Source organism: Falco peregrinus, chromosome 6 (assembly GCF_023634155.1).
Source record: "Falco peregrinus isolate bFalPer1 chromosome 6, bFalPer1.pri, whole genome shotgun sequence".
Taxonomy (NCBI): Eukaryota; Metazoa; Chordata; class Aves; order Falconiformes; family Falconidae; genus Falco; species Falco peregrinus.
Window position 1 is genome coordinate 70197682 of NC_073726.1, and position 26806 is coordinate 70224487.

General features: G+C 45.5%; 1 protein-coding gene across 1 annotated transcript in view; it reads left to right on the plus strand.

Moving 5' to 3' along the window:
* Positions 1-26806, plus strand: part of CACNA1C (calcium voltage-gated channel subunit alpha1 C) — a 493845-nt gene that overhangs the window by 447583 nt on the left and 19456 nt on the right. Inside the window, exons 33-41 of the mRNA XM_055807493.1 lie at positions 8074-8106; positions 11117-11245; positions 14920-14985; positions 18179-18270; positions 19005-19170; positions 20041-20168; positions 21832-21928; positions 23662-23764; positions 25965-26066. Coding sequence (XP_055663468.1) covers positions 8074-8106; positions 11117-11245; positions 14920-14985; positions 18179-18270; positions 19005-19170; positions 20041-20168; positions 21832-21928; positions 23662-23764; positions 25965-26066 — 916 coding nt within the window. The remainder of the gene's footprint in view (positions 1-8073; positions 8107-11116; positions 11246-14919; positions 14986-18178; positions 18271-19004; positions 19171-20040; positions 20169-21831; positions 21929-23661; positions 23765-25964; positions 26067-26806) is intronic.

Genomic DNA, 26806 nt, shown 5'->3' on the forward strand with positions numbered 1-26806 from the left:
GGATATGAAAAGAACTGACATTCAGAATGAGTCAAAACCAGATACAGCCTGTGCTTCTTTTGGAAGACCAGCCCCACAGATTTCTCTTCCCTCTGTGCCTCCCAGACAATGAAAAAAAAAAGGAAAAGAGAATAATGATCAATGTAATAGAGAGGTAAATCTTCCTAAAGAGGTGGAGGAACAGGAGACTGCCCTTTCCAGCACAGTGATAAACATACTGCTGGGTTTGGTGTTTAAAAGCCATATTAACTTTGCTATAGGAAAGGCAGTGAGGCACATTTGACTACTTAGGAACAGCAATGAGAAAACCATTGGCATGGATGGTAACAGAGATGAGGAAAGCTGGAGACCTGGGAACTCTAAATTTTCACACTTGCTTTCTCTCTGTCTTGCTTAGTGGTCTGGTCTGTTCCCAGGGTCACCCCCCTCAGTCTGCTCTGGGCTGGGACAGCCTGATTGCCTCCTTCGGGAGCCCTTGCCCTGTGGATCAGGAACTGCTCAAGTGGAAAGGCAAGCTGAATTAAACCAGTCCAGTTTGTCACACATGGCTTCTGGCAGAGGTATTCAAATCAGCAAAAGCTCTCCTCAGATGATACTCAAACCAATCCTTAAGGTCACTTCAACTGTAAAATGAAAGCAAAAGGTCCTGCACGCGAGTAGTCTTTCAACATTTATTTTCATGGCTCGGTTTATCTTCAGAGCCTTCCTAGCCAGATGCTCTAGGGCTTTTTTTGGCTGCTTGTCCCACAAAACACAATAAAACACAGGCGAGCTGCACCTGCCTCTCAGAGTCAGACCAGGAGTTGTACCTGAAAGATGGAGCACTACATCTTTGATAGTGTTTAATATCTACTTGTTTCTCAGGAGCCCCCCAGGCCTGATTACCATAAGACTTGAATTCATCATTTGCCCAGAGCTAATGACAAGTATTATTAAAACATCCTGAAAATTGAGAATAATTTGCATAGATATACTTTACCAATTGTTCTGCTTTTCTGAAAGTCATGGGAAAAAATAGAGCTTTCCACTGTGTAAAAAGGGACTCTTCATTAATTGTCCAGTAATTGTCAGTCTAGAGTAATCTGCATAACCAAATTAAAGCAATTTACTTTCCTTATATTTACCTTAAGCACTTGGAACCATAAGATTACTGTCTGACAATTTCATGGATATATATATATGAAATTAATTAATAAGCTATTCAAATTGGTATGATTTGCATATTTGAAGCTAATTAGAAAAGCGAGCTCTAGAATTTCAAAATCTTAGAATATATAGGAAATGAAGGGAAAAAACTGATAGCTGCAGGACTCATTTGCTTTAAAAGTTACCTTGACCTTATTAACTGTGTTTGAAATAGGCTTTTGTTGCATACGGATATGTTAATATTTCCACTGAAATCTGAAATCGTGTGGAATCTATGTGAAGTATAAATGCATATATATTGCATTTGTCTGAGCTGGCACTTGTTGTCTGTTGACCCACATGAGTAAGTGCAGGCAGAAATGTAACGGCAAACTTCATTGCAGGTTTTTCCTAATTTGCCTTATTGCACCAAATAAAATTTTAATTCCCAAGTGCAAGAGATTCAGTCTCCTCTGCAGAGCTTTCTGAGGATTAGCATATTACATTGCACTGCAACAGCTCAGGGCTTTTTTCAGAGAAATCAACAAGGTGTTTACCATTTGCCCCAGTAAAGGCAGCATCATACACCTTGATACCCTGTTTTCCTGTAAGATGGCACCCTTTTCTAATGGGCATGAAAATCAAACTTCAATTTATGGAAGTGATCAAAAAAGCCTCTGGCGCTTCACCCAGATTAGAGGTATAGGAATGCTTGGGGGTTTGATCCACAAAATACTCTTGTAACATTTTTTTCTGTTTTAAAATAGAATAAAAATTTAAAATTACCATATTTTCAGTAAAAGATCATTCCAACAGAAATAAATGAGGAAAATTGCTTAAGTAAAGTAGAAACAGTTTAGTCTGGGATAGATTTTTCATAGTTATATAACATTTCTAATGGAAATGAAAACTCAAAATGTGCAAGGACAAAACATGAGATTTCAATCTTACATTTCTGAAATGCTTTTTTTCAAAATTGACATGTTTCTACAGAACATTTCACTTTCAGCATTAGCATTCTGCTAACAAAATATTTTTGTAGGAAAAATAAAAATTCTGGCTAGTTTTATTCAAACTATTCCCATAAAGTCTCAAAGAAGAAAGCAGAGTTTGAGCAGATTGACTGGCTTTTTTATTATTTTTTTTTCCTGCTAATAATTTGATTTCACTGTAAGTTGTGGGAATTGAGAATTATGCCATCTGCAATCCAGTAGTATTCCCTGTCAGCAAAACACCAGATACATTTCTGCCTGGTCTTATAATAACCTCACACACTTTGGTGGCAGGTGGATTATTCCTAGAGTTCTTGTGATTAAAACCACACGCAGCAGTGGCAGACAGATGATTCTGGAAGGGATTGTGGTAACTCCCCAGCGTAACAGCAGGCTATATCCTGCCAGCAGCCAGGTTGATTTGAAACCCTGACTTTTTCCAGTGCTCCACAAAGACTTGTGTTAGCCAGCCTCCTGAGGTCACTTCAGACTTTTGACACTACAAGCGCAAAAGAAAGTCTAGTGTCTTCTCTTTTATCATGTCTCCATGGTACCGGAAAAATTCTAAGCCTCCCTTTCACCTATACTTTGGTAAATTCTTGTTCTCCTTGAAGTTCAAGTCCTTGCAGATCCTATCTCAGTGTGACCCACATGTGTGAAAGAAAAACCTCCAGAACAGTAGTGCTGTTGGCTTGCTGTTGCTCTATTTGTGCCCTCTACATCCAGTCAAGATGAAGTGGCCAAGCAGCTGAAACAGCCCTTCAGTTCTTTCTCACTCCCCATAGCAACAAAATCAAATCACTGTGCTCATCAGGAATACCTTAATGAAACTGGTTTTAATTCCCTTCAAAATCTTTGTATGATGTGCTCATTTCCCCAGAATGTCTCTTTCCACCCTTCATTTTGTGCCCAAGAAGGTCACAGTTGCAGTATGACTAATGTAGGCAAGACTCTTGGAGGGCCTGAACTTGAGCTTGAAAAGACCAGTATCCTAGAGCTGCAAAGGAGCTAGCTACACAGCATTGCAGCCTGCTCAGGCAGACTCTACAGTGTGGATTCTCAGAGGCATCCTTCCTGCAATGAGTAGAAAAAAGTAAAAAGTGAACATCTATCATACTCACTCACTTCCTCACAGGAGAAGGCTACCAGACCAATGGACAAGTTTCCAACAGATACAACATCTTCATAGGTAACTTTTCATCTCCAAATGTCCACAGCAATGAAGGAAACAGCAGACATCCATCACCAACAACCAACTACTGCAAGTGGTCTTCTTAAGAGCTTCATCCACAAGCCCTATTTTGCTCAGTGGAGAAATGCCATTATAGATTGTTTGTCACAAAAGGCAACATAAGCATATGACCATTTGTTTTCTTGAGAAATATGAAGATACTCTGTCATATCATGGTGCCAAAATCTCAAACGCGTATTGCCTCTCATATCCTCAAACCTGGGGCTACCAGGCAAAATTAGAAGGCTGCCATTGTACCACTGCATTGACTGAGACAGCTGTAACAAAGCAATAGTAACACTGTGCATTTGCCTGCTTAAATGTTCCCCAAATTAAGGCAGGACAAGTTCTTCACAACATAAAGGCTGGATTCTGTCTTGCAAAAAGATTCCTCTCTAGAAATGGAAGAAGTCTTCTCAGAAAGTAAAAATCTATCAGCAAGGAAGTTTTACTCCTCAAATGCTGGGAAAAGATCAGTTTGGATTTCCTAGGAAAGACTGGATCCTCTGAAGAAGCTGTACTCATCATCTTCGGTGTGTCCTGTGGTGTAAAAACATTATTAACAACAATGGTGCTAGTAGTGGGAATGCCACCTGCCTGTACTGTCATCTCAGTGGCAGTCAGGCTTCTACAACTACTGAAACATACTTACCCAGCAGTCAAGGAGCCTCATTGGATATATTGTTTAAATATACGTTGTGCAAACCTAATGGAGCTCCCCTTCAGGCATTTCTAGGTGCTCCTTCTCTGGATAGCCATTATAGTTGTCAGCAAACCAGCCAAAAGCCCCAGGGAAGTCAAATCTCTTAACATGATCCTCCATCTCCAGTGTTCCACAGGGATGCGGTGGGATTGATATCTCTTCTCAGGACTTTTCTACTGAAACTTACATTTCAATCTATTTATTAACAGACCTTATTGTTTTCTTCCAAATCTTTATCTATCCAGAAGATATTCTAAGCCTTGCATATTTTCAGGGGGCTTTGATACTAACATGATGATACATTTTTTAGTCTTTTTGCTCATATTTTTGCTCCTCTTTTTACAGCTCTGAAAAGCCAAGTCATCCCTTCTCAGAATTTCAGAATGGATTACATTACAGCATAAATATTGTATGATATTGACTGTTACATATTGCCCTTGAAACATTGAAACTGATTCTCCTGGAGTCCAAGTTTTATCCTTTCCTAGCTTCCAAAGCATTCATGCTATAATCAGGATCTGGAAACCCATAAACACAACCTGTTAAAAATTATTTCCTTGACTTGATGGCAAGATCAGACACTAAATTTGATATGTGAGTCAGTATGGAGGTTCAGGAGACACTGATGCTCCTTGTATCCATCTGGAGGTGGAATGTTCTTTGCAAATAGCCACCAGTAGGGCTTACTCCCATCTACCCAGGTGGAATATGATTAGCAGGAACACAGTGCTATCAGTTACCTTAGTTCTGTGGTCTCTGAGATTTTAAGTATGTCTCCATTGAGTAAACTTGTCTTCTTTCCCAGAGACTTCCTTACTTGGGATGCTGAATTCATGATGGGCTTAAGCTGTGCCTTTTGTGCCTGTCGGGGCTTTAAGGATGCAGACAGGTTAACAGCAGCTTGAGCAATGGATCTGTTTAAAATGTAGGTGTTCTGGTACACATTGAACATAGTTAAAATCAGATATATGCAGGCAACAATATTCTGAGGAGCTTTTCAGACATGCTTCAGGGATCCCTGTCTTTATCCTACTGAATCTTTACTTTGGCTTCCAGAACTTGCTTTTCTGTTTCTTGACTTTTCTGCTCTTTAGTATCTTTATTAGTTTTTTAAATACGGTGGCATCAAGAGGAAAAAAAAAAGAAATGGCCCAAACAGTTTCATTGCATTCATCCCCGTTGAGTGCCTTTACACAGATGCACCCTGTCTCAGATATTTCTCTTCCCACTAAGCCTGCAGGTTACCTTCTACATCACTCTTAATTTTCCCCCCACTTGTTTGTGATTTAGACTTCAGGACCCTCTTCTCTATGATGGAAATTGTGCAGAGCGTGACCTCTTGACTGATCTCATTGTTGTTGCCCTTTCTCATTCAGTTATGTGCATGCTATTTGTGCCACAAATGACAGAAGCAGGGTGGAATACTTGAAGTTCCTGTGCAGGTTAGACCACACACAAAAGAGATGGCTGCAAGTAAAATAGTACAGCCAAGGCCATCTTCTGTTAAGTGGTGTAGCTTCTCCAAAAGCTCTCTCAAAGACATCAAACAGATGAGAATTTGCTTCTGTACATTGATTTGAGATTTGAAATGGAATCCTGTTCACTAGAGATGGACATTAGACACTAGCTTTATTTCCGAGTACCTATCACCATGCCTCCATCCCTGTGAACTGATGTGACTGCTACGTTCTCAGGTGCTTGTCCTAAAATTGGCATACCCACATCACTTGCAAGGTCAAAGATTCTCGGAAAAACTAGCAATAGCTGTCTTGAGTTTATAGTTAGGAATGGCCACATTCAAAAGTCCCAGTAGCAGGTTCTCAAATATCTGTGCTCAGGTCCATATGGTGACTTCTTGGCGCAGGTGAAAAACAGTAGGATTTGGCTCCTCTCTGAAACGTCTGTGGATATCAGAAAATGTATTCAGCAACCCACAGCTGGGGGTTGATTTCCCCCTCATATACTCACACACAGGATACTGTAGGCACAGGCAGATCAGGAACCTTAGCCCACAGTGCTACAGTTTGTACAAATACCACCTGCCAGCATTAACAGCAACTTTCTCATGCTGCTTTTGAGCCTTTACTCTAGGTTGTGATATAATTTGCTACATATTTGACCCCATGTTAAAGCACAAACCAGTTAGGTCAGGGAACTAGAGAGGAGTAAGTCAATCTCTACTTCACTTTCTTAACAGTGCCAAGATACTCAGAACCTTTGGTTTCTGGTTTTTCAGTGTGATGCCATCTCCTCCAAGTTGAGCATCCTGTATCAACAGTGCTTTATATAGTTATACCCTTTTATACATATTTTTTTTTAGCCTGTTACATTACTATTATCTGTACTTTCTGGTGAAATACTAATGATAATTAAGGTATAATATTCCACAGTAACTTACAAGGCTCCTTCAGCCAGTCAGTCACGGATGCACCAACACTGTCAGCCAGGGAAGGATGGAGAATCCTGAAAGGTGCTGAAAATTGTTGGGCTTCCTTCAGTTATTTGAAGGGGCTTTGTATCTTCTACCAGGAATGCAGCAACTAGCAGAATAGGGTCCTCCTATTGTTAGAAAAGATGATTTGCAAAACTGCAAAGAGAAAAAGGGATGGGACAGAGAAACTCTGCTGGAAAGGAGAAGTTTGTCCAGCAACACAAAATCAAAGTCTATGTCTGGTCTATAAGAAATGTCTCTATGGGCACTGCTCCTTTATTTCGTATTCAAGCCAACTTTTGCCGGTATGTGATCTGAAAAGAAAATACAAGAGCAAATATGTGAAAGAGCAGGATAAAAGCAGTGAAAGCTGACACTACCAAACCAATGAGTTAACCCAAAAGACTATGATATGATTAGGTGTACCTTGGGTTTTTCAGTTGTTCTCATTTGCCTATATCACCAAATATCCTGTGCCTCCAAACTACCGTTTTTATTTAGGTAATACAATGCCAGTTTGGTTACTGCAGTGTCCTTGGTGAACAGGAGCACACTCCATGGCACTAGGGGTGAATTCTGCCATTGGCAGAAGAAGAAATACATCAGTTTCAGCTTTGCTAATGTTGTCACAAGGAGTAACGAGAGACAGGTTTGGCATGTAGGGCATATGGTAGAGGTTAGGCCTGAAGGATTATGTTACTATTGAATTGAATGGCTCCCGATAAATCTGGTTTTATTTAATTTTCAATTGTGCTTCTTACATCTAAGGATATGTGTAGCTTTGGGTGTTTTTTAGAATTGCTCTCAGCATTGGAAATGGCCCCAGAAGTTAATCAAGGCATGTCAGGCAGAGTGTTCACAGCAACTAGACTCTTCCAGGCATGAGCAGGGCTCAGCTCAGCTCTGTTTGGCCTGTAAGGATGCATCCATTGGGTCCCTGGAGCTTTGCTGTGAGGAGGGTGAAGGTACAGCCAGCTAACCAGCTTTACCAACTCACTTTCCACAGCTGGTAGTGGGTGTGGTAAGGTTGCCAAGAGCTGATTAGACTGTCCCAAGCCATTGTCTTAGTGACAACAATGTTATTCCCCAGAACTACGTGTAAGGGAATGGGGATATATAAATAGAAAGTGTTGCTTTAGCACTGGGATATTATGGGTTTAATAAATCAGACTGATGCACTAGAAGCTGGCTGGTCCCTGTGCAGACATGGCCTGGATCTGAGTTGGGGAGCTAAATCGGCCCCCATATTGAACTTGATAGTAGTGATACAAGAAACATTTTAACAACATCAGTACATCCACTGCCTGGATGCCAGGATGTCTAGCACTCAGGAGATACTGGGTGCAATTCACATGTGGTGGTAGTGGATACAGCATACATCAAATTCAATGGGAGTTGTACCTACTTCTGCCATGGCCAGCTTTGATCCTGGGCATCCTAGGGAATAAGCCCAGCCTCTTGTGCATTTCTTTCAAACTCCCTTTTGCCCTCTTCTGCCATTTTGTTGCTCCTGTGTTAGCCAAGACCTAGTTTACTAGGGCTCTTGATTGGAGACTTATTACAGCTTATTTCTGTCTGCCTTTCTTTAAAGCCAGCTGAACATACCCAATGCTCTTCCTCTATGGTAAGACCGAAAATACAGACCACCCTCCCAGCTTCTGTGACACTCTTTCTAACACACTCCTTTATTCTCTTCCCCTTGATCACAAGTTCTCTCTCCAAGCCCAGCCTAGTTATTTGTGCATGAAGCTGCCATGTCGTGTATTGGTGTGAGTCTGGTGTTCACATGAGCTGTGAATATGCTGCACATGTGTATTTCTTGTGCATCCTGAGCTTTCCTTTGGTCAAGTTAACTGTCGTTCTGCCTTCTAATGAATCACCAAGAGAGAACTAGACCTGGTAAGATTTCTTGTTAGTAATGAACTGTGTCACTATCGTGATACTGAATGAGTTTGCAGTATGACTTGATGTCCAAGCCTCCAGACTAGAAAGGACTGGGAGTCTGAACTTCCTCTTCAATGAGGGGATTCACTGTAACATTTGAGTTCATACTTGGCACACAAAAAAATGTGTGCAATGGTGCACACATACTCTGCTGCCTTGGCATACAAGGCAGTTCTCTCACTATCCCAGCAGAATTGCAGTAACTAATCTCTTGATTGCCACTTTGCAGAACCTCCCTCCCCTGGCAAGGGTACGCCTTCAAAATGCTGGATGAAAGCCAGGACAAAGCAAGCAAGGCTACTCAAGTACTGGCTAATCTGTAGCCACCTAGTCCTAAAATTACTGTAATCTCCCGAGACATCACTGAGTGGTTTTGGCTGAGTGCTTTGATGCTGGTAAATTGTAGATTTGCGTCAGGGAGGAATTTGTTCTATTTTATCCAGTGCTTAGACTTAACCTGCTCCAGGACTGTAGGAGAACAGGGATAATTTTCTGCCTACAGCAACTGCCTCCTCTCAGCAAGGAAAGGCAAAGGAATGCTAAAACCTCTGTCCAGACCCACGTCCCAACTTGCTGCCATCTAAAGGGCCAAGCTGACAAAAGCAGAAGCAGGTAGAATAAGAAAACGCTTTTTTTTCCCTTTTGTTCACAACCACAGCCATACTGCTGTCCTCACAACCTTTAAATTTGGACCTCAGCTCTCTTTTAGGTGGCAGTTCAGCTTCTTAGGGAAAATGGAAGGGAGGCCATAGGACTTCTGTTGGATTGGGAGAGATATGTGACCTTATAGTTAGTCCTCTGGGACTCTAGTGTTGAGTGTAGTGAATGCCATGTTTTTTGATTCCTTGGAGGTCCAATTCCCTCCTGCACCTCAGAGCAATTCCCTCCGATGCACTGAAACCCACAGCCTGTCATCCAAGTCAGAAAGTTAGAATGATGCGAGACGTAGGGCGCACTCAGGCTTTTCCTTGCCACACAGCCTGTTCCTCTAATCTTTTTCACCCAGTTACTGCATGGGCAGCGAGCATCAGACTTTGCTGCAGACTGCAGGAAGCTACCTACGATATCCACTGGTGATTCACCAGAGAGGCCGACAAGCTCGGGTTCAATCCTGAACTATTACACATAGCGCTGGGCTTTCTGTGCCCACACACTAGCAAGCAGCCGTGGCCCCTGTGTGCCCCCATGGCTGCACAGCAGGAGCTGGGGCTCGGGCCCCACTAGGGACCGACATTGCTGAGCACCGCTCTGCTCATCCTGGGTTGGAAACAGAAGCACACACAGCACACAGGTACACATCCTCATCTGGAAATTTAATCCCAAAACCATACGTCCGGGCAGTTCCCGTGCCTTGAATTTTATCAAGAGCAGACAGGCAAGCAGCTGCTGTTTTCACTGCCTGATGACAGGAAATCCAAAGGGTCTGTTCTCTCTTGGTTTACACAGTGGTGAGTAGTTAACAGCAGGAGTGATCTGCACTGTTTCTTCCTCCTAAATGTTGCTCTTTTGGTGGTGTTCAGACTCAAACAGCTGTCTTTGCAGCCAGCATGGGGACAGAAGGGGGGTTTCTGTGCCCTTCTTTGCTCCATGGCAGGTCAAATGGCAGGGTGACAGTGTTATCTCCCCCTGTGACAAGGGGTCACATTCCCACAGTCCTGCAGCTAGAAGCCACCAGCTCCACAGGCTTTGCACAGTATTTTAGGCGGTTAATGAACTGGGAAACACAGATTTTCTGGGCCTTGCTGCCCCTCAAGCTAGGCAGCCGGTCCTCTGCTGAGGCCCAGGTGAGCCTGCCACTGCAGCAGTGCTCAGACCCATGTTGCCTTCACACGTGTGAAGGCTGAGGAACGTCAGAGCTGGTTACAGGCCCAGGGGAAAATGCTTAGGGACAAAGCAGATGCTGTGAGAAAAAAACAGGCCAGAAGAAAGACTATTTTAAAATACTGCAAGCTTGAACAGTAGCAGTGAAGCCAAAATAAAATGTCTTTTAAAAAACAAGCCAGTGCGGAGACTGTGGGAAATACAAAGGGGTCATGAGAAATGTAAAAGGCACAAACACAGAGCAGCAGGAGCAGGCAGCCGTGGCCCAGCCCCCAGAAGCGTGGCCACAGCAGCGCAGGGATAGCGAGGCTGCCAGTGATGCCAGCAGCCGGGCAGCAGGCAGCACACATCGTACCCCCACGGGTTTTCACACCCTGGAGCAGACCTGGGGACTGATACTGTTTCCCAGCAGAGCAAGCGGCACGTGGCTGACGCCCAGCACCAGATTCACCAGAACTGCTGGCTGAGGCACCTGCTGGGGTAAAGCATCCAAGACAGGTCAAAATGGAAAATATCTTTCTCCTCCAGTACAATGTCAAAGGAGAATTGCATCTTTCCAGTGTGCGGAGTAGGTGTAATGGAGGGATTTATAGCATAACATACTCCTAATCCCCAAAAGTGCAGGCAATCTGAAGGGAGACACTGAGACACCTAGAGAGCCTCCATAGAGTAGCCTCACCACCATGGGACAGAGGACATGCTTTACCAGCCTCAGCCTGTCCCTGGGGTGCCAGGGCAGTGCAAGCCCAGGGAGTGGTACCAGGACAAGGAACAGTGCAGTGAGCTCTTGGCGTAGCATCCTCTGTGGCCCAGGGCCCCCATTCCTCCCGTGCTGTTGTAACTCCTGCCTCTGTGCCAATGGCTTCCAGAATGCAGAGGAAAACTCTCGCATCTCAATCACCTTCTTCCGACTCTTCCGCGTGATGCGTCTCGTGAAGCTCCTGAGCCGAGGGGAGGGCATCCGGACACTGCTTTGGACCTTCATCAAGTCCTTCCAGGTATTCTTTCACTTACCTCTAAGTAAGACCTATCTCCTTTTTATTTCCCCTTGGTGGCCTCTTGGGGTGGGGTTTCAACCCAAGTGCCTGAGCTCAAAAAGGCTCCTGGTCAGAGCTGCCCGCACCAGTGACAAATGGCACAATGACAGTCAAGTAAATGCAGCTCTCAAGGGATGACTGCCTGGGTATGAGTTCCATCTTTAAAACATGAGTAATTGCTTGAGATCTTCCTGAACAGCCTTAATAGTTCAGTTCAACTCAATAACCACCTGTCTATAACCCTTCAATCTCCTCTTGCTTTTTTTTTTTTCTATTTTAGCAGTATTTTATACCTGTCATTTTAAGCAAAATACACAGCTGTGAGGAAGGTCTGGGTCCCAATTAAGTTTCCCTTAAGCCTTGTTTTGAGGATTTCCAGTGAGTATTAGAGTTGAGTGGCCTCCATGCTTTCATCAAGGAAGAATTTCACCTTTTCAGCCCCACATCTTTGACCCTGGTAACAATGCCAAGATATTAAATTGCTGCCGCTTTTGCCCTGGAGGCACGTTGCATTTCAGTGGTAGGTAAAGTACCAGAGTAGATAGGGGAAGGTAAAGGAGACCAGACTGGATAAGAATCAACACGTCTAGGGGAAAACGAACACCAAGAGAGAGCAATTTGCTAGAAAAACTGCTTCCAAACCAGCCCCTAACTTAGCAACATATAGAAAAATGGTGGTTAGAGATGAAGCATAGCATATTCCTGCATTTTAGAAGTATTTGACCTGGATTTACTGGGCCAGTGCAACCTGGATGTTAGCTGGGGCAGGTCTGGAGGAAGCATCAGGGACAGGAATACAAATGGTGGTCTAAACATGAGAAAAGATGCAGGACACCGGACAAAGGCATGGAAGGGTAACTTGTACAACACACAGATCTTGAAACAGCAACCATATATCCCTCAGACTGAGGCTTTAAATGGTTGATGGCATTTGTATTGACTCAAATGGGAAAGAAGCTCATCCACACTTCAAAACTTGAATGTCACCAGCTACAACACAAGCCGAGACCAAAGCCTGCAGTGCTGTGGATCACCACAGCTCTGTCTCTGTCAGCAGAAGTAGCACATGTGTACACCAGGGATCAGTCTGGACCTTTTCCAGTGCAGCTCTCAGGTGGTCTCAGTGGCCAGACCACCAGGCTCATGCAAGGGACTCTCATTTTGCACACTTCTTGACTGCCAGAGGATCTAATATTGCACAGCAGTTTTCTGACACATCCATGCCACAAGCAAATTTTTCCATTGCTTACATGGTTGCTAACTTCTAGGTTGTTATTTGAGCTCCAGTGGGAACCATTTTGTCTATATGCATAGGAATGAGATTCCCTTGGCACAGTTTAGGCATCCCTGATGCAGGGGACAGAGTCACACTTTCCAGTTCCTGCTTCCCCTCCCATTGCTCCTGTGCCCCTCCAGCCTCTTTAGCAATAGCTCACTCTTATCCTGAGCTCGGCTTGCCACAGCCCTTGGCTGGAGAGGATGAGAGGGATGGGAAAGGGAGCGCTTGGTACTTCCCTCCAGTGACCTTCAGACCTCTTTGATTGGAGAGCCACTTTTAGGCAGGGTCGTAGGGTGATGTGAGAAAGTCTCAAGGGAGGTATCTTCCACGGTGGGGGGCAGGGGTGGGGAGCAGGCTGGGGGGACAACAAGGCACTGCAAGCAAGTGCCTTTTCCCTTGCAAGCCATTAGCCGTTTATAACATGGCATTCTCTGCTCAGAGCTCCTCCTCTTGCGGCTACTGGGAGGCTCCTTCGGTAGCTAAGAATAGCCGCTGTGCAGGGCTCTGAGCTCAGCCACTCCCACTGTCAAAACCTGGGACCCCTGCAGTCCCTGGCACAGGCTCCTCTCTGGGTCCCCACACGCTTCCAGGGAGCGTCTCTGCTCGCACAGGGCAGCCTAATGAGCAACGATCCCATCGCGACTGCCATGTGCCCTGTGCATGGCGCATAGTGCTTCCTTACATGTTAGGGCACCAGTAAGAGGATCATGTGGTGGGAAAATGCTTAGTGGGGTTTCCGCCTGCAGAGATAGCAACAGAGCTCAGGCTGGCGAGTGGGAGGAGTAGGAAGTGAGAGGGGTGCTGAGAGCAAGGCAAGGCCGTGGGAATCACAAGGACAAAGGAGTAAAGGCAGGCAAGGACAGGGACAGAGGAGGACAGAGCCAGAGGAGTGGAATACAGGAGATGGGAGGCTGAAGGCGCCATGGGGAATAAGGGGCAGAGATGAGCTAGAAGGTCCATCAGTGGAAGGGAGTGGGCTGAGCAGAACATGGAAAGAAAGCAGAGGGCCAGATGGCCAAGAGAGAAGACACTTTTCCCATCCCCATTTGAAAGAGAGAAGAACTGGTAAGGTTATGCGCCTCAGGTCCTGTCTAGACACTATCCCAGGAACTCTTTTTAGGTCTTGTGTGTATCAGGTCCAAACTAGATCATCACAAAACGTTTGAAGCCCAGTTCTTTGCTGGTGTATGTCCACTGACATTGTGGGGTAACCATACAGAACTCTCTGACCCCATAAAACACAGAGGAATCTGCCACTGAGCCTCAAGACAATGATTACATTGTTTAAAGGTTTGAATTTTTGCCATTTTAATATTCAGATCTCATGAGATCTCCGTCAAATTTCCATAGTGGTCAGTGATTTTTTTTTTTTCTTTATTCTTCCTATAGGATTTAGCCCTGTTGAATTTAGGCATGAACTTAAAATTTGTAAATAGTCTTACATTTTAAAAAATAATGAATCTTTAGGCTTTTTGTACTCTGTGAAATGGGGTGTTCAAAATCCAGATCAGGGACTGTACTCACATTTTGAGGATGAAAGTGTCTGTCCATTGCCTCTGAAGTAAGGTCTGGAAATCTCTGGTCTGAGCAATATATATTACAAAAGCAACAGAGTAGAAAATTCCTCCTCAAAAGCCTGAGCCTGTGACATCCCAGGCTGTGCCCTTGATTCTTGCTAGTGGTGGAGGAAACAGATAGCACTCAACACTCTGCTGATTGCACTGGCCTCTTCCTTACCAGGCAGCTCTGCATATCAGGGCTCTGCATTTCCTCTTCAGCAGCTGATCACAGACACTTAGTGCACTGCAGACACCATCAGAGACACCTAACACTGAACAGGGAACACAGCTGATGCTGCTTTAGGTACTTAGGATAGTACCAGCCATTGTAGAAGAAGCCTTGAATTTGGACCTCTGCAGCTGTTGCATTTTCTGTTACACCAGACTGGATCCAGAAAAAATCCCGTTGCCATTAGTGTCAGAATAATTCTGGTTATGAGAGTTTTCTCCTCTTGGTAAGCAGCTGTAGACACAGTTTTTGGCCTCGCTTTCCTCACTCCATCAAGGGCAGGACTGACTTGAAGGCAGCAGAGCTCCACCATCACGAGTGGGAGCAGCCAGCGCCTGCCTGAGCTGGGTGGCAGCAGCCTGGTGGCGGGAGGGGCAACCAAATCTGGGCCTGTAGAGGCATCTAGTGGCCACCTGGCAAATTACAGGCTCCATGTTCGGGGCCAGCTTCTGCTGTTTCCCAAAGCCAAGAGCATGAACCAGGTTCCAGTGTGCCGGGCTCGATGGAGACACAGTGTTCTCTTTTGTTTTTTTCTTTTTTTTTTTTTTGTTTTTTCCCCCATTTCTAGGCTCTCCCCTATGTGGCTCTTTTAATAGTGATGTTGTTCTTCATCTACGCTGTGATCGGGATGCAGGTAAGTGATGTTAAAAAGCTCAACTATGCTCGTCTTCTTCTGTTGGAGTTTTGGGAACTGACTTATAAAGGAACTAGATCAATGTGTGGTTGTAGGGGTTTACAAGAATGTTTTTGCCCAGTAAGGTAAGATGGCAACTAACCTTGGTTGGAAAACATTGCCTATGCATGTCAAACAACACACTCCAGGGAAAAGAAGAAAAAAAAAGAAGAAAAAAAGAAAAAGAAAAGAAAAACAAAAAGACACATTTAATGGCGGAATGCAATATGAAAATAATAAAAGGACTGTGCCTGTCCTCCACACTTTCAAAGGAATACCCCGCAGTGGTGGCAAAGGAAATTTACTGCCTCGCTTACTGGTTCAAAATACTTGTTTCAGTGGGATTATGGCCATGGTGCACTGAACAAAGCCAATTTTTCTCTCACATCGCTTTCATACTGGCATAACTTCCACTGAGTTGTAAAGAGCAGCTTTTGATTCACACCCGTGAAGGTAAATACGGGATCAGACTCAATGTACCGACGCTCTGTATTTGTGCCAGTTCTTCACGATGCTGCATCAATACAATATCCTATTCAGTTTGCAAAATAAACTTGGAACCAGCTTGAGCATTCACCTGTGCAAGAACTGATGTTGCATACAGACCATTGAAGAAAGCAGGTGATACAGGCACAGTCTGTGACAGTCCCAGCCCCACTGGCTCCTCTGCTTTTCAAACTAAGCTTCACTTTCCACTTTGGTGTTAATCAAAGATCTCAGAGAAGTCAGCCATATGGGACCAGAGACCAAAGTATAGAAAGGCATGGCATAATTGCTTCCAGAGGTCTTCAAACATGACAGGCTTCTTGGTTTCACAATGCCTGCAGAGTTTGTAACAAAATTGATCTGACCTCTGTGACCTTGTTTTAATTTATTTCCTGTTAATATAATCAGATCTTTTCACAGACTCCATCTACCCTTCCCTAGCTTGAAAAATAAAACTAATCTTTTCTTGAATTATTGCAGGTTATCTCAATGTCCCCAGTAATTACAGTTGCCATTTAGGCTCATACTGTAAATTTGCGGGTTTTGCCTTTAATACCCATCTAGTTCAAATGGCCAGGACCTTACAGGATTACCTGTGCTACGCTGAAAATCACTTGAGAGTATTACACTAGTGTTTTGTAGCTACACAAAGCATTAAAAATTACTTCCAAGCACCCACACAGATGGGGTCTGCAATGATCGTGGCACTGCTAAGGATGGATATTTTATTCTTTAATTCTATTCCCTTTTCTGTCAGCTAGTTCTAACGTAAGCTTTGACTTACATTCAAACCTCTGTTTAAATCATCTCAGCAGCCTGAAGACCATACACCTGTCTTTCACGCTGATCTAGATTACTAGATCGCTTCCTGCCCTTTTGTCTTCCAACAAGAAAACCAACTTTTCTCTTCTTCCTTCTTTGCTTTGGGCCCACAGACCTGTTATCATCACTTTTTGTCCAAATGGCATCTCAGACGTCTTGTGTGCTGCTCTCTTGAACCTGCTGATGCAGCATGTTCCCTCACACGTAGGGACAAGTAGGAAGGAAAATCCTTCCTCACTCCATTAAGCAGCTACCTTGAAAGACTAGCTGTACCAGGTCTGATGAAAATATAAGAATTTCCCACATAAAGGACACCGACCACTTTATCTCAGCTACTGTCCTGGCTTGGAGCGTAACGATGTTCAAGGCTCACTACCTCGCGTGCTCAAGCGGAAAAATCCAAATTGCCGCTGATGGATGAACCCACTCGGATCATGGCCCAGGAGGCACAGGCTGGAGAGGCCATGAGAGAGGGATCTCTGCCTACAACTCCTCCTAGGTGCCTAACGCAAAGCACCCGTGTAGCAGCTGCCACCAGTGTCTCGTGTGTAAGGGAAGTGGCAGGGTTGAAAGGAAAATCGAACTTCCAGCATGGGAAGTTCCCTTGCCTGAAATGAAAAGTACGGGCTGCCTCAGCTCAAGCTGCCTCTGAGCATTAAACTGTCCTTGTGCTCCTCCCCGGTGCAGCTGGGGCTGTCACTGCCACCCGTGGTGGGGGGCGGCCGGGGCTGGGGAAGGCCCCCGTGTCCATGAGGAACCCCTGCAGAAAGCCTGCCACATACAGACACTCCCTCCCATCTGGCATGGCCTCCCCACCATTGTCCCTGTGCTGCTCTCCACGTCATTTTTTCTCGTGGAGTGTTAATTATCAGTGACATTTGCTTGAAAAGAAGCTCCGTGTTCTCTCAGAGCTGCTCTGTTCCTGCTGCTTGTTTTGGCTACAAGATTACAGCTCTCGGTCCTTGAGATCTCTGTCATGTTGCTATCGTTGGGGAATAAATAGTCCTGACTGACTATGCTGTGCAGAGGCCTTTCTGCCAGGCAAGACTTGTTAAGCTCTCAGTCCCGGTGCCTGAAAGTACCAACGCTACACAAGACTTTTCCAAAGAAGCCTGAAACTCTCCAGCAGTGGGGACTTCACATCCGAGAGCAGGCCTCTCCAAAGGTTTGCTGATGGCTGCAGGCTTCGTGCCGTGGCTGGACGAACTAATTGCTGCAGCGACAGTCGGATGGGCATGGAAGGAAGCCGTAAGCCATCCTTGTCTGGGCAAATCTGGTCAGCTTATTCGCACTGCTGCATTCTGCAGCGGGGGGGAACGGAGCTGAAACACCTGCTGGTGACAAGTGTGGCTACTAAAAGGGCAGGCATTTGGACAATCTCCAGATCCAAGGCAACGCACTTTACATTGTTTTGGGAAGCACCCCACAGAGTTGGAGGCTCAAGACTTTGCAGCTGCTGGTCATTTACTATCATTTCCTCCTGGTGAAGACAGATAAGCAATGAAGGAAGGACCCTTTTCTTGTTATTGATTTTTTCAGCTGAACCTCCTCCCCGTATGAATGCCTGTTAAAATAAGGGCCCGTATCATGTATTCACAGCATTTGAAATAAGGAAGGATGTCTTGTTTTAACAAAAGATGCCTCTTGTTACAAAATGAATGCTTTTCTGGTGATAAAGCACAAGCAAGGGAAGGGACAGCAAATATGAAAGACCTCTGGAAACCAATTTTAGGAGGAAATCAGATTCGGTTAAATATTAGAGTTAGGGTGAGGCCAAGAGCTACAGGTGGCTAGAGGTTTGGGGATTTTGCAGGGCTAACCTGAAAAGACCTCTGCTTTCTGCCAGGTGTTTGGTAAAATTGCGCTGAATGATACCACAGAAATCAACCGCAACAACAACTTCCAGACCTTCCCCCAGGCAGTGCTGCTGCTTTTCAGGTGGGTGTCTGACAGCGCTGGATTGTGTCAGTCTGGGAGCACAATTCCTCTGCTCTTGGGCACAGCTTATCTCTTTCTACCGTGTCATGCTCACGAGGTGAGTAGAAACATGTTGTCCCTTAGCAGGGGAGCCTAAGAGTTATGTCAGATGAAATAATCAGTCCGTTAATCTTTGTACCCTGCCAGCTGATGCAGGCCAACACTCAGTGCTGGGGAAGGAGGCAAGTCCTCCTACCCAGAAGGAAGGTAGCCAGTTTTCAGTGCTCTCAAATGTTGATACGCACCACAAACTCTTCCTTTTATTCAAATCTAGCCAGTACGACTTCCACCTTATTTTAGCAGGGAAAAGGACATGAACTCATGCTTTGGCCTGGCCATGCCCAGCTCAGCATAGCACAACACCCTGCTCCAGCTGCGGCCAGGTATGGCAGGGCCAGGGAGGGGTGCTGAAGAGGTGGTCTCAATGACTCTGGCTGGTTGGAGTGTGACAGCCCTATACCCAGACCAGCCAAAGCCAGTCAGAATAACACGCTGATGGTGGCAGTAAAGCCAAAAAGAGGAGTAGGGTATGCCAGTGTGTGTCAAAGCCTGGCCATCAGCCTAACCTGCTCTTAACAGACCTCAGTGGCAAAATTCCCGTTAATCTTCATGGGAGCAGGAACAGGTTGCTGATGTGCCAGTCCATCTTACATGGAAAGTCACTGCTGTATTCCCTTGCCCTTTGCCATGCCCAGGTGTGCCACCGGTGAGGCCTGGCAGGAAATCATGCTGGCATGTCTCCCAGACAAGAAGTGCGACCCAGAGTCAGAGCCAGCCAACTCCACCGAAGCCGATCACTCTTGTGGCAGCAGCTTCGCCGTTTTCTATTTCATCAGCTTCTACATGCTCTGTGCCTTCCTGGTGAGTCTGCCCCAGCAACCAAAAGCTGACCTCTGTCAGACTGAGCCTCCCCATCAGCACTGCACTGCAGAAGAATGATCTTAAAGAGGGGAAATCCCCCCATGGGGTCTTTCCCAGCAGCACTCTTTCAGTGACATCACTGCCTTGGTCAGTGCCATTCCTGCCTCTCTCCAGCTCTGGGGGATGCTCTCTCTGCTTCCAATCCCAATACTTTGCACACAGCAAAGGAGCACTTTTCCCCTTCCCCCTCAATGAGAAAACCAAATTAGCATGTTGTGGGCTGTGCTGAGGCTAGCAACGCCTCAGCCACACTTCCCACCTTCCCTCCTACCTTCCTTCTGGCTGCTGAGCAGGTTTTTCTTCCCATGCCAGCAGCAATGACTGTGAGAATACACATATCCCATTTGCATCTGCTCCATGTTGGCAATGCGGCATTGCTCAGAGCAACAGCACATGCTCTGCAGCTGGCATCAGTGCGCAAAACTCTCTCGGTGAACAGCAGCAACATTTTGAAAGTTTTGGTCTTGGGCCAGAAGAAAGGACATTTATCTCAGCCCCACTGCCTATAGAGGATAAATTCCAGGTTCTCTCACCACTACCCATCCTGCTGGGCAAAGACACAGGTAAATAAAAAGCCATCACAGCAAGTCTAAGCATTCAGCCAAATTGGGCCTCATCCCTGTAGTAGGGAAGAGAAAAATGCGACCAGCTGAGAATATCCTGCCTCTGGGATGTTCCTGTTGTGGAAACAGAGAACCCACCCTCAATGGCTTCCTAGTTTTATGAGTCCAAATCCAGACCTTAAGTGGAGAACCCAGTAAAGTCTATTGTTAACCTGCCTCATCAAGTTATCTCTGTCCTTTTTTGCAGATCATCAATCTTTTTGTAGCTGTTATAATGGATAACTTTGATTACCTGACACGGGACTGGTCCATTTTAGGACCACACCACCTGGATGAGTTTAAAAGAATCTGGGCAGAGTATGACCCTGAAGCCAAGTAAGTAACCCAGCCTGGATATCAGAGCTCCTCAGGAGAACAAGCCCATTATTTTCTGTTCTCTAGACCCAGTGCAGTAAGTGCCATGTTTCTCCTGCAGGAACACTTTTTTTTTTCTGCAAAAATTCTAAAATAGATGCCTCCACAAGGTATTGCTGGTGAGTCTGTAAGACAGCAATGCAAGGATACACACAAAAATCTCAGCATTTAAGCTGCTTTGTCACCTGACAGAACATTGATTTGCTTTCGGTCAGGGGGAGATACAGACTGTTTAGGGAGGCGCAGCAGGAGATTGAGCAAAGGAGGTTAGAGGGTTGGTTTATTGTTGCATGTGTTTGGGATATTGAGCTGTGACTCTTCAGTTTGACTTTCTATTTACAGTAGAGCTGCTGGGCTCAACTCTCCATTTTGTCATATGTCATACAGGTCCATCAGAACCTGTACCTTCACATGGCTGTGTTACATTGTCTGCATGATTATTCACATCAGACTTGCAGGGATTTTACACAAGAACAACTCACACAAGGGCTTAACTGACATTCAGTATTATATGCTCTGTTTGACACATGCTTAGGCTTAAAGTGCATTTAGATCCCATGGCATTACAGTACAGCTGACAATTGTAATTGCAAAGCCCCCTTCATAATGCAAAAACTGTGGAAAGAGATATTGGCGTAAACTCAAAGCGGATCTCTTTAGGAGACATAGTGTCAAGATAATTTGGACTCAGGTTCTGCAATATGTGAGTCCATGTCACATTATCAGAGTGATATGTAAATTGAAACCCTTCTTCCCATCCATGGTGACTTTCCAGAGAGACTTTTAATATGGATAGCGGATAAGCACAGTATTCTAATAAATATACTGTTTGTTAACAAAACAGATGCTGCTATTTGTGCTTGTTTGAAGGCAAGATGGCAGTGGCTGAATCCATATAATAGGTAGCCACTCAGTCCAGATGACGGCCTGTTCTTCCCATCTATAAATGGGAAGCTCTGTTTTTCCTCTTCCTCATCCATATCCCATGCTTGAAGCCACACCCCTGGCTCTGGTAGCTCTTCTCCCTCCGTGAGAGAATTCTTCTTTTGAGATGCCATTTACAGAACTTAAAAGAAACCCAAGTGCTGCTGTGCAAGAGTTTCAGCACTTTGTTTTGGACTGGCTTGTGACAGCCCCAAGCATAAACAATTATCAATAATATTATAAATAGCTTGGGGCTATTTATATGGCAGGTAAAGTGCTGGGAGGAAGAAGAGACCCTTTGCACCTCTGTGCCTGTTACAGCCCTAAGACCAACAAGTAAATATGCAGCCATAAATTTTGAGCAGGTGGGGAGACGACCCCAAACTGTTCATACACTTAGAAACTGCAGCATTTGGAACACTAAGTCGATTCTTGCAAGTATTGACTCGTTTATGACTAACAGCCAGGTTTTCTGTACTAGCAGGAGTTATATGAATGCTGGGCAAATCCTGAAGAATGTACCTAATGCAAGAGGCCTGAAATAATACCTTAAGGCTTAAGCTATGTCTGAGCCACTGGCAGTGGCAGCGTGGGGCTGGAAGGACCTCGGTGATACTTGTAGCTGCATCTGCACTCTGCAGACGGGTCAGCAGGTCACCCCACGGTAAGGATGCGACCCTCACTGTCCTTTCTTCTTCAGGGGACGGATCAAACACTTGGACGTGGTGACGCTGCTCCGGCGGATTCAGCCCCCCCTGGGCTTCGGGAAGCTCTGCCCTCACCGGGTGGCTTGCAAAGTAAGGCACGCTGCGGCTTGGGGAGAGCTGGGACTCACAGCAGCAGAGTAGCCCGCGGTGGCACGTTCTAGCAAGCGCTGCCGCGCAGCCGGGCCGCCTGCCGCTCCGCTGCCCGCCGAGCCGCCCCGCTGGCCCCGCCCGCCCCGGCGGCGGCGTCTGCTGCCCCGCTGCGGCAGCGCCGGCAACGGTGCCCCGGCCCCCCGCCGGCGCCGCTCGTCGCAGCAGCCTCGGCGGGGACTGGGGGGTCACCGGCAGGCGGGCTGCCCTCTGGTCAGAAAGCAGCGCACCGCCAGCCCTCTCCAGCTGGGAGCGAGCATCCCTGCTAGCTGCACCTGTCAAATACCGGGCACTGAATCAGCCACGTGTGTGTTTGCGGTAGCAAACGCACTTCCCAAGACAGATTAGGACAGGCAGAAATAACGCGGCAAGTAAAAATATCTCTGAGATTTTCTTTGGACTAAGTGGTGCACCAGAAACCTCTCATTCTTGCTTAAATAACTGATGGGTATTCAACAGCAAGGGGAGTGTGGTATTAAAACACACGAAGGGCAAGGGCAGATGTTCTGTGAAAATGTCTCACTCCTTTCTTTGGTTGTGAGACCTCAGCTATGAAAAAGGACTCTCTTTAGTGAATAATGACATGTTTATAACCTTCGTGCTTCCTTCACTTGAAGTTCTGTGTTCATCTCCTCACAGGTCCCAGAGTTTGTATGTGACACTTTGTAGTTGCTTTTTACATCAGCCTCAAAGCAAAATACAAAGCCTGGGGCCTGTACACAGAAATATGACTTCTGCAGTCTCCTGCCAATCCCCTGCAGTCGGCTGTCTAGCAACTGTTCGTAGTCTTGACCTGGTTCAAAACCCCAAGTCTATGACTGGCGTGGTAGTGATGGGGATGACACCCTTTCCTCCAATTTGGTACCGAACCAGGCCCGTTGCATGAAAGGGGCAGAAGACAGAGCTTGAACAAAATCAACCCCCTGAAAGCATAAGAGTTCAAACCGAGTCCCGGGTGTCTCTTACCTCCTGAAACAGAAGTAAGGATGTAAGATCTGGCAACTCTGCTACATCTATCTCGGATAGATGTCTTTGGTCTCACTGAAGTTCACACTGCAGCTGCAACAGTACTCGCACTCACTCTTGGTCCTACATAGCTTTAAAGAATTACTGCTAGGCAGACACAGCCTTGTTTTAAAAGGGAGAGGGGGAACAGCTGGATAAAGCAGACCGGCTTTCACATTTGGCTAATCCCCTTTCTTCAAGCGTGTCACCTAAAAGAAAGATTCTGGCACTCTTTACATACATTTGCAACAGGCACAGCTTTAGGACAGGCAAGTTTGAAATGCTTCATGAGGTATGAAGAAATCAGGTTGCTCCTGATAAGAAAAAAAGGTGTCATTTAAAAAACAAAATGGTTTGGGGACTGGAACAAAACTCTGTCCATGCAATACACTGTGGGCAAATGCTCACTGGGGAAAACAAAAGTTAGAAAATGATAGCAACATTGAAGAAAACAGAGTATCTAGCAATGGAAGAGACCCCAGGGCAAACACACCATGGTTGGGACCATCAGTGGAAACAAGTACTTATATAATCAACTAAACCCACATGCCATGGATGCTCTGATAAGAGGGGTGGCAGGTCTAGAGGGCATCATGAGGGCATAAGGAAGAGCATGCTTCAGTCCATGTGTCGGCAATATGATTGTTCTCTTTCTTGTCCTTATCCCGTAGCGCCTTGTCTCCATGAATATGCCACTGAACAGTGATGGGACCGTCATGTTCAATGCCACTCTCTTTGCGTTAGTCAGAACAGCATTGAGGATCAAGACAGAAGGTAAGAAGCTTGCTGACTGCAAAGGCACAAAGGTAGTTGAGTGGTGCTCACACCAAAGTGTGCTGAGCTGGAATACAACAATAAGGGCATCTTGTGTAAAATGATCCTAGTTATTCATATGCAGCACACAGTACAAAAAACAATGTAAAGATGTTTGGAGGAATACTAACTTCTAGGGAGAGAACAGTGTTTCCCATTACCTAGAAAGCTGGTGCTTCCCATGGTATCATTTCAGGTTATTATCACGTTCTTTACAATGGTCTCAAAAGTTTTAGATCGTCTGCTCAAACAGCAATCAAGGAAGGAAAAAGGGCAAAGAGGCCTCTCCTTGTGCAAACTGGCCGCAGAGCTGGGGCGCTTTTTGACTGCTCTTGCCACTGATCTTCCAACCCAAGGGAGGCAAAAGAACTTGAACTCGAGGATCTCACCTCACTAAAATTCCTCCTGTGCTTCCATTAGCATGATTTGACATCATATTGTAGTGGCAGTGGTGGTGTAGGCCTAAAGACAGATAAAAAGTGAAGGGACTGTTATATAGCTCTGCATAGACCAGCAGATAAAGTTGGGGAAAGCAGTCAAGATTTTTGGTTTGCCTCCGGGGTACAACCTTTGTTGCACTCTGTCACCTGCTGTAACGAAAGGTGTTGGTCCTGAGTCAAAACCTGGCTTCATATATTAATGAGATGCTCTAAAAGAATGTGTAGGTCTGTGATTCACAGCTAAACACCTCTGCCTCAGGAGTGGCTGCATTACATTTCAGGCATGGGAAGGCAGAGACCAGCAGAATCCTAGCTCACTGTGCCAGGATTATACTGACAGCTGAGCCAGAAGAAGTGGTAAAATTAAAAGATTATGTTAAGGCCTTGAATGTTGTGCTAAACAGAATTTGACCGTAGCCAAAGAGGCTCTCCTGAGGAAAAAGCCAACCGCAACTCCTGTAGGACATCTTATGTCTTATGAAACAGAGACCCAGAAAGGACTCAATTTTCTTGTCTGTCTTAGCCTTGAACTCTCAGAGTCATTGCCAGTGAACCCCTGGGAAATCACCTAAAGCCTCAATCTGCTTGCTTCCTTGCCTTAGCAGGATCTTGTAAGTGGTTAGGGCAGGAGTTTGGAATTGGCCCTCCTGAGTCAGATTTCTGCCTTTGATGCTGTCTACCTAGTTCATCATCAGCAAGTTACTCAATGTCCCTATTTTCACTGCATCCTGATAAGAGAGATACTGCCATGCAGGGCCCTATGCAGCACACAGAGGAGCCTTAGTGCTGGGGAGCAATAAGAAAAGCTGCAGGAACAGCACCTTTAGGAGGAGAAGGTAGTGGTTTCACACACCTAGAGTCAGAAGAGAGCTTCAATTATAAGGGGTTTGAATGTACATAAATCAAGAAATAAAATTGATGGTGAGTCGTTTGTGAGGAAATGGGTATCTAGAAGGAAAGGATATAAACCGAATCTGCTTCACTCACTCTCAGAGGGGTACTGTGGCTTGATTAATATCTCATTTTGCTCAGAGCCCCTTGCAGGAATATGTAGAGTCTAAGTTCAGACAGTTACATAAAAGGCTTGTTATAGCCTATGCTGTTCTTCTGAGAATAAACACAAGTACCCTGGGACAGTCCCCTGTGTCAAGTAATGAAAGCCTTGCACATGCCTGTAGTGCATTGTTAGAGTGCTGTGCAAACTCTCCAGGGCAGACTCTTGGCACCATGTGAAGAACTTGGTATCTGCTGGGAGGCAGTGATTGCAACAGGTAATTCTTGGGAAGTGCTGCAATCAGGCCGAGGTCTTCAGATTTCTAGATGTGTCCTTACCACCAATTATTTCTGTTCCCCAAGCTGTTCCCATTAACTGACCTCTATTCCCATCATGTTTAACCTTCTCTGGATCTCAATTAAAATTTGAAGCTTTGGATGAGACTGTTACTTTTTAGGATGAAGTAGCACCATGGTTCTACTGTTTCTGGCTGTTGCACACTATCAGTCAGCAACACAGTCACCTTCCTACCTTGACTGTGCATATTTAGGAAGAAGACCTCTTACTGTGAGGGGGCTTTAGCAATGGTCAGAGCATCTCTTTGCCCAAAATTTTCCACTATTGAAAATGCTCTGGTATTTTCCTCCTAAGATTTCCATGCCAAACATGAAATTGCTCCTCTGCAGGGTCTGCTTAATTCCTGTCTCTGATGTTTTTCACCCTGCAGGTAACCTGGAGCAAGCCAACGAAGAGCTGAGAGCAATAATTAAGAAAATCTGGAAGCGCACCAGTATGAAGCTGCTGGACCAGGTGGTGCCCCCCGCAGGCGGTGAGTGCAGGATCTTGTTCCAGTCTCTGTCTTTTTCCCCACCCGACATGTCCTACTGCAGCTCATGATCATCAGGTAAAATACAGGGGACAAACTTTTTTCTACAAGTTGTTATCTGTATTTCACCAGCCTGAGATCTGCTTCTGCCTGTACTAATATAAATACCGTGTTCTTACTGCTGAGAAAACAGGGAAGGAAAAAAGGTGCATAAATAGGAGTTAGAAATCTTTATTCCTAGATCTTGCCCCAGTTTGTTCATAGGCATTTGCTCCCCTGGACATTACCTGGTGCCTTCTGGGTACAAAGGAAGCAGGCAGAGCAAAGTAGCTTCAGGGAGGATGATGTGGACTTTGCCTAAGAAATATGGCCTTACGCTCAAGCTAAGGATGTAGCCCCATTTCATAACCCCTTCGTATTTAGCAAAACTACCTGTATTATGGCATATAACTTTTTTTACTCACATAACTGCTTTCTACTATGATACCTGTCAAAGACTCATGTACCTGGGGACATACCTCAGCCAGTTTGAATGGGTGTAACAGATTGCTGTAGGTTCTATTCAGCATCCCTGGTAGGCTTGGGATTCCAGGTGCCTGGGAATCCAATGTGGCCTTCACTGACCCTCCAGGTGGCTCCAGGGGTTATAGCACAAAACAGGACTTGGCAGTTAGTTAACAGCTGCAGCCAGATCCTGAACCTTGCTCGGCCTGCTCTGAAACCAGTGGACTATGTCTCATAAA